Source organism: Aphis gossypii, chromosome 3 (assembly GCF_020184175.1).
Source record: "Aphis gossypii isolate Hap1 chromosome 3, ASM2018417v2, whole genome shotgun sequence".
Taxonomy (NCBI): Eukaryota; Metazoa; Arthropoda; class Insecta; order Hemiptera; family Aphididae; genus Aphis; species Aphis gossypii.
The window spans coordinates 8,938,666-8,947,059 of NC_065532.1; the positions used below are offsets into that span (position 1 = coordinate 8,938,666).

Below are 8,394 nucleotides of genomic sequence, written 5' to 3' on the forward strand. Positions count from 1 at the left end.
ACCATTTTCACTGACCACAAACCCATCACTTTCGCCTTTCAGCAGAAACTTGAAAAGTGCTCACCACGCCAATTTCGTCACCTAGATTATATCTCACAGTTTACTACAGACATAAGATATGTGCCAGGTAAACAGAACATCGTGGCCGACGCTCTCTCTCGAGTGGAAGTTCTTTCGGATACACTGGATTATACTGCCCTGGCTAAATCTCAACAAGAAGACGACGAATTAAAAACGTATTTACGGAGTGACACTGGACTACAGCTTAAGCAAATTCAAATGCCCGGCATGGATGTTCCTGTGTTTTGCGACACCATGACACCAACCGCCCGACCTTTTATTACAAAATCTTTTCGACGTGCTGCTTTTAATACTGTCCATCGTCTTTCACATCCAGGCATAAAAGCCACTACCAAGTTGGTAACACAACGCACCACTTGGTTCATTCCCTCAACCATCACAAAGATTCGAACATGTACATTTAGACCTCATCATTATGCCATATTCAGAAGGATTCCGCTACTGCCTTACGTGTATCGATAGATTTACTCGATGGCCGGAAGTGATACCTTTGGAGAACCAAGAAGCAGAGACTGTCGCCCGAGCATTTTATACACATTGGATTTCAAGATTTGGTACACCTCTTATTATAACGACTGATCAAGGGAGACAATTCGAATCAAACCTTTTCAAGTATCTAGGATATTGACTGGTACAAATCACCTCAGGACTACGGCCTACCACCCTTCAGCAAACGGTATGGTAGAACGAAGCCATCGACAGCTTAAGGCCGCTATCAAATGTCACCAGAACAAACGGTGGACTGAAATACTCCCAACAGTCTTATTAGGCATACGAGCAGCTTGGCGCGAGGATCTGAAGTCCACATCCGCAGAACTTGTATTCGGAGAACCACTTCGTCTACCTGGTGAATTTCTCTCAACAAGATCAGATGACGCTAAGTTTGAGAACGCAGCAGAGTTCATCAAGGATCTTCGACACCAGATTCGCCAGATACAACCGGTAAATGGAACCTGCCACGGAGAAAAGAAAAATTTCATATTTAAGGACCTCGCCACCTCCAAACAAGTGTTTATTCGTCATGATGGACCGAAAAACTGTCTACAAATGCCGTACGACGGCCCATACCCAGTTGTAAGTCGCAATCGGAAAACCTTCTGCATTGACGTGAAAGGGAAAAAGATAACAGTGACTATTGATAGACTGAAACCAGCCTACATAATTGCTGATGACATACACGAGGAGGTTAGCTCCAGAAACATGAAACATGCCACACCCGAATCTATCGCAAATAAGGAACCAAAAACAGAAGAACCGACACCAGAAACAAAAGACAGGAAAACGCGTTCCGGTAGAAGAGTCCATTTCCCCGAACGTCTTCAAATAAGTTCCTGCTGACTCCATCACTGGTAGGGGGGTGATGTGGCGACGTGAACAATACACAACGAGCCGCCCAAATTATTTACGATGTCGACAGCGTACAATAGGAAAAACCCATGTTCTAGAATATTCCACGATGGTCTCGCTAGAGTATACTCGGGGATGTTCTAGAACAAAGCGGAGCCTATAAATACCAGCTGATCAGATGCTCAATTTTCATTCCGTCAGTGACTACGTATCGCGACTTACCGTGTTGTTCAGTTCGCAGTAATATTGTACGCGTAATTGGTATTTGTTTGTTATATTTCATTCTTGTACATACATATCACAGTAATATAGTGCTTAATATTTTATAAATTGTGAGTGATTATTTATTACCATAAACCACAGTGTAATCACTTAGAAATATCGGTTTAGAAATATACATAACTAGGTTTTTGTCAGTTACCGGATTAAAATATATCCGATAAACAATATAATTATACAGTTTAGAGAATGTTGAATAATATTATAAAACATAATAATAGTTTTTATCCGACACGAAACAAAATTGTAATGATTTAATTTGTTAGAGTATCTATTAATCCATAAGTAATATGTATATAGGAAGTATAATACTATAGTATTGTGTATATAATCTATGCATTATATATATATATATAGATATACACACACATACCTATAAATATTAGTACCTATATACATTATATTTTAGACTTAAACAATAATATATTTATTAGTAAAACAAATTATACAATCATAAACATTGTTCATATTAAACTAGTTGAAGTATGTTGACTGTTATAAAATATATGGTGTTTGACTTGAATAATAGGTATGCTTACATAAAAAGCGTTTTTATATACCCCCAAGGCCCAAAGGGAATTTCACTGACCGTTAAGTCCAGAGGACAGCTAAGGCTAAGGTGTCGAGACGTGAGCGCCGTAGTGATCACTGTGGTATAGTTCATCAATGATAAATCTGTCATTTTATATACGCACTGGCCAATAATTCGATAAAGTTCCTACGCATATTTTTGAAAAATTAAATCTTCTTTATCGCCTTGGAGTTGTGAAAAAAACACTCTAAAAACCTCTTTTCAGATGATTGTGATAGTTCTTTCTCCACTAATATTGGTTCAAAATGTATAAATGTCTTAGCTACTAAATCATTTTTGTGTTTCTTGAATAGGCGGTATGTTAAATATGAATTCAATGATACACCTATATATGTCTATCATTGTAACCGAAGAACAATAATTCTATACAGACTTATTACCAATATTTATGTTTTTTTCGATATAGCTATTAAAGTCATTTATTTTACTTTTACTATTATATAGTAGGTTGGTATATTTTTTCCCGAAAGTATTGCATTCATTATATTACTAGTTTTTAATTGATATAATATATATATATATAATCAAAATTTTTATTGCGTACAGAAAAATGTATAATAATATAAAATACATAAAAGTTTAATTTTCCAAGAGTAATGCTTTTAAATTATAATAAAATAATTAACATAATATTTATTTATCGTCTAAAAAAAGTAAATCTTTTCAAACTTAAAATGTCTATACAAAATAACATGAATAATCTTGTATTAAGTCATCAAGAATTTTGACCCTACAGCAAATATTTTTTTATCGACATTTACAGGAAAAAACCTGTTAAAATTGAAACAGTGTTATGCCTAACAAAAATTCTAAGACTTGAAAGATTTTTAATAATTTATCATTTAATAAAATTAATATAAATGGTTGAGTAAAAGTAATTATTTTACAAGTGAATATTGAATGTCATTAATATTTGAACTTAAAAAGCTCATAAAAAATTAATTTGGTTTTCTGGTATATATTTTTTATATATGAGTTAAAAAACCTATAGCTTGTATTAAATTCATAAATTTAAAGTAAAAAAAATTATTTAACGAAGTTCTAATCACATAATAATTTACTAATTTTTATAGTTTTTATTAATTTTGTCAAAATCATAACTTTAAATACTTTTAAAAACATATTGTGTCTAAAAATTTTCAATATTTAAAAAAATAATTTGAACATTCAGTGAGAATTTCAAGTACCTAAGATTTTTGGTTTTTGAGAGTTACATCAATAAACAAAATCAATTTCGTCCAAAATTTCATTTGTTAAATCATATCATTTTATCGAAAACGTATCGTGCACTCATTCACGACAGAAATATTGCAAAATCTAAAATATACGCTTTAGAATATCGTTTTAGTAAACGTTTAAGAGAAAGTCGTTATATAAATCCATTCCTAACATTTTATGCCTAAAAATGATAATTTTAAAATTGTAATAGTTTAATTAATAATATTATGAATAAATTATGATACATTTATTCCAAAATTAAAGTATCAATATAAACCTAAGAGGTGCAGTCCTATTGATTCATTGCTTTAAGTTTGGTCATATATTGAAGTAAGTTCAGTTCTATATACCATATGTTACAGTTACAATAAAATTGTCTGATGAATAAACGCATATTTGATTTGGTATACGTAAATAAGTTTTATAAGACGACAGAACACACGTGGGTTAAACATCCCCTGCTTAAGATATTTCCTATTATTCCCCGCCGATAAGTATGGTTAATGTGCTATTTTATAGAAAAACGTTAGAAAACATAACAATACACCACATATGGGTATAATATGTAGTATCGAAATAGAAAAAAAATTGTATATGGAATAATATAAAATATGTAAAGTTTATATAATATATAGTCAGACAGATAAATTGTATTTTTTCGAATGACAATATAATAATGCACTTGAACGCGTTACTATAAAATTATGTATTACATTTAGGTACACAAATTTATAGGGTACGATGTATCGGTAACGTGTCATGTACCTATTTAAAGAATATAAATTATATTATGTACCTCGTCGCATATATAACACGATATATCATCGTTGCACCGACGCGGCCGGTTAACCAATGAAATGTCGTCGGATTCGCGGCCGCCACCCTATTTATAATGTGCATATGCTCGTTAGCGGCAGCAGTATTATAACTAGATGTGTGAATTTTCTTGATGAAAATCAATAAAATCGTTACAAATCAAACAACGGACTCGCTGAAAGCGGACTCGCGAACGGAGGGGAAACGCATCGTCAACGTATAACATATATAATATAATATATATAATAATATATGTATAATACGTGCGGGCACGGTTCATTACGAATATTTAGGACGCGCGTATAATAAAAATAATAGTAATAATAATAGTGTATATTTACGTCATCAATCATTTACAAAAAAGGCGTTTCGAAAACGCGAAACCCCTCCTTAATTATTATTTTTCCACAACACCGAATTCGTGGATACTTGACTCCGTCTATACAAACGTCGTGTGTGTGCGTGTGCGTATCGTATATATATATAATATATCAGCACCGCGAACCAATTTATAAATATAATAAATAATATATATACTATTTAATGCGTTTATACGTTTGCGTGTGCGCGCACGTATATGTGTGTGTGTGTGTGCATGCGAACTCGTCTTTGTTTAGTCGAACAAATATTAATCATAGGATTGGTTACGGATCGTATATGTGCATAGTCCCCACAATAAATGGTCTCCGAGCCCGACAAAATGGCTCCCCCGTTGACCCCGATTTTTCGCTAAACAACACTATATACGATACTTAGAATATATAGTGATATGATGTATGTATGGATCGTCATCGTATGAATGTGTGTGTGTGTGTGTATCGTTTATAGGGATAAATGGGGTGTGCGCGTTTTTTTCCCCCCATTCATAATGCGGACAATGCGAACGTCTAGTATAATATGTATAAGGAAAAGGGTTAAATAAAATCGAATATACGGTCGACGCGTCGCACCATAAATAAATCACGAAGAAAATATCTCAATAATAGTGATTTTTAAACTGGTATAGTGGGTTTGACAATCGGTGTTCAATAATAATTTATATTATATATTATATTCGCGATTCGGTGACTATTATTTGACATTAGGTATATACCTAGTTATAAGTAACACGTCGTTCGCAAACCATTTACAGTGTATATACTCGAGTTTGTTATAAAAATATATACTATAATATCTGTATGGATGTGCACTCTGTAAACTTAAGTCGTAACTTAATAAGTTTGTATATAAGTACCTATACTTACAAATGACCCCAAATATATAGAATAAAGTTATAGTTTTATGAAGTTATAGCTTGGTAATAATTAGGTATGATTTATTAATAATTGCATGTAATTTCATATTTGCATCATAAATGTAATAATATTCTATACTTAGACTAAATTATACTGTGTGGTGTAACAGAAATTACTGATATAGGTATATATTTAAAATTATAAAAAAATATGTAAGTACCAAGTACCTGTATTTTAAAATATTTTGTTTAAATGAAACATTTATAGGTTTTACAATAAAAGAACAAAAAACAAAATTTAAAATAATAAATAATTGTTAAGTATAATTTAATTATAATTTACTGAAATTCGTGTATTATTTTGGATTTCAGAATTCGGTGGTGCATTTAATATTTGTATGTTTATGCCGAATAACGAAAAAATGCTTAGTTAATAAAATAAACAAACAGAGTAGTTTTCATAATATTATAATAGTATATAAAATCGATAAAAATTTCGTTTTAAGAAATATTTCGTAGCAACCTAGATTCGAATTATTCGACTATCAATATTAATAAAATTACATTATTATTATTAATAGTAATAATGACTAGCTTATTTTAGTAATATTTACAAAATTATTATTGTCATAAAAAACAATATATTATTACAATATTTTATAATATTATATGGGCCGTACGCTTACGTAGTATTATTTATTATTCGCTAATCGCTATAATAGGTATTTTGCAGTATATTCGCCGAGGTTTTCGATATATGCGACTATAATAATAATATGGCGTATAGTTATTACAATAATTGAGATTTCAAGCGCGCGCGTGTTACGTGTGCGTTTAAATCGTATTTCGATTCGGCGCGTTTATATATCGCGTGTCTAAAAAGCGGTTAGATAAAATGACACGCCGGACTGATATCCGCCGTGTAACGGTTGGGTAGCGCAAATCGACCATGTATACCGAAACACGCGGTACTTGCCTACATCGAATCCGTGTGAAATCCTTCGTACACGGACCCGCACCGTATATAAATGCCAACACTTGATAATTGACGATGTGTATTAAATTGCGGCTGTGGTTTTTATAATGATATATAATACGTATTACATTATAAAGTAAATATTATACAAATAATAGTTAATATTTCACGTCATAATTATTATGTGGGTATGTATACCTCTATAGGGACACTAAATCTAATGATAATGTTTTTTTTCATTCCTCAAAATCGTTTTCGTTTTGTTTACGTACGTCGAAATGTAGTTATATTGGTAACATCTATGCCCCAACTATGCTGAAATAGTATATTATAAAAATAGGCGTACATTCGGTTTTGCAATCGTTATTCACTCAACAGCAACTTAATTTTTATTCGCCTATGCATAAATGCGTATAACTACTCGTATAGATATACAATACACTCTTTTTTTTTTTTTATAATAATATGACTATATTATAGTATGTAAAAAAAATCACTTAATTCCGCTAAACGCTGCCAGGCACATGGACTAGAAAATAAAAATTTAAGTTTAGTAATGTTTCCAGAATTATATTATATAATGCGCATACCGTATCCCTACCCTTTACCTATAACCTACAGTATAATTATATACATATATATTAATATTATTAATTATTTATACAGTATTTTCATATTGAGACATAATTGTAACATAATTATTCAATTTAACTATTCGTGGTATAAGTAAAACTTGGTAAATTATACAAAACCTCCTTATTCCTTACTGTGTCGACTTGTTCAAATAATGCGAGCTTTTGCTGATACCGAGTACTGTACACACTTAAGTCCTTTTAGAGGCTTTTATATTATAAAATATATTACACTTACATCGTGAAATACATTATTATAACAGTACCTAATACATAATAATATAATGTACATATATAGGTATATACTATAAACACAATACACAATATAATAGTATAATACAACGCATATATTTATATATATTATATATATAATAATGTAAGTATAATAATAATACGAGTATATATATGTATGTACAGAGATTACCAATAATAGTCGTAATAATGGCTGCCGGGTGTTATCCCTTGAGCTGCAGCAGCAGGTCTCCCCCTCGTCAACGACACCGCCGCGCGACGTCGACCGTTCCCCGGCGGACGCGCGTACATCTGTCCCGGCGAACGCTGCGGCGGCAACGACGTCGATACGACCGGCACCGAAACGAATTTGGGCTTTTGGGGCCATTGTGCTGTGCTGGTGTGCGTTGTGCTGCTGCAGAAATACGATTTTCCCGTAACGGCCGCGGAGAGTCCGCGAGGGCAGGATCGCGGAGGGCTGCTGCGGTGGCGACGAGGACGAGGAGAAGGAATACAAATATATATAATAGCACAAAATGCCGGAAAAAGCGTTTTTGTTAGACTCGCCATTTATCGTACTCTCATCGTAGCGACAACCCGCAACGTCCCGTATATAGTATATAATAATATGATATACGTGTATAATACATCGTCGCCGCCAAGTGACTTTTTTACGATTCTAGTCAGCTGCTGATCGATGTGTGTTGCGGTGCAGAGCGCGTTATTATTATTATACACATTTCATATTATATAGAAAAGCTAAATAAAACGGCTGTATGAAATTCAGTGGCGCGAATGAGGAACATTATTACCGGCGGTTTCAGTCCCCTAGCTGATTATATCATGTTTGTATGAGTGTTACATTATATCATCATCGAATAATATTATCTATTTAACCTATTGCAAAAGAAAGTAATATAGGTATTCTGCGTACTTATGAGATCGATATAAGATTTCATCGGGCGAATATAGTACAATCACGCCGATC

At 32.7% G+C, this 8,394-nt stretch overlaps 1 protein-coding gene across 1 annotated transcript; it reads left to right on the top strand.

The window, feature by feature from the left end:
* The first annotated feature begins 759 nt into the window (after positions 1-759).
* Positions 760-1,419, top strand: LOC126550978 (uncharacterized). The gene has a single exon (XM_050203733.1). It carries the CDS (start codon positions 760-762, stop codon positions 1,417-1,419), a length of 660 nt encoding a protein of 219 aa, XP_050059690.1.
* The last annotated feature ends 6,975 nt before the right edge of the window (positions 1,420-8,394 follow it).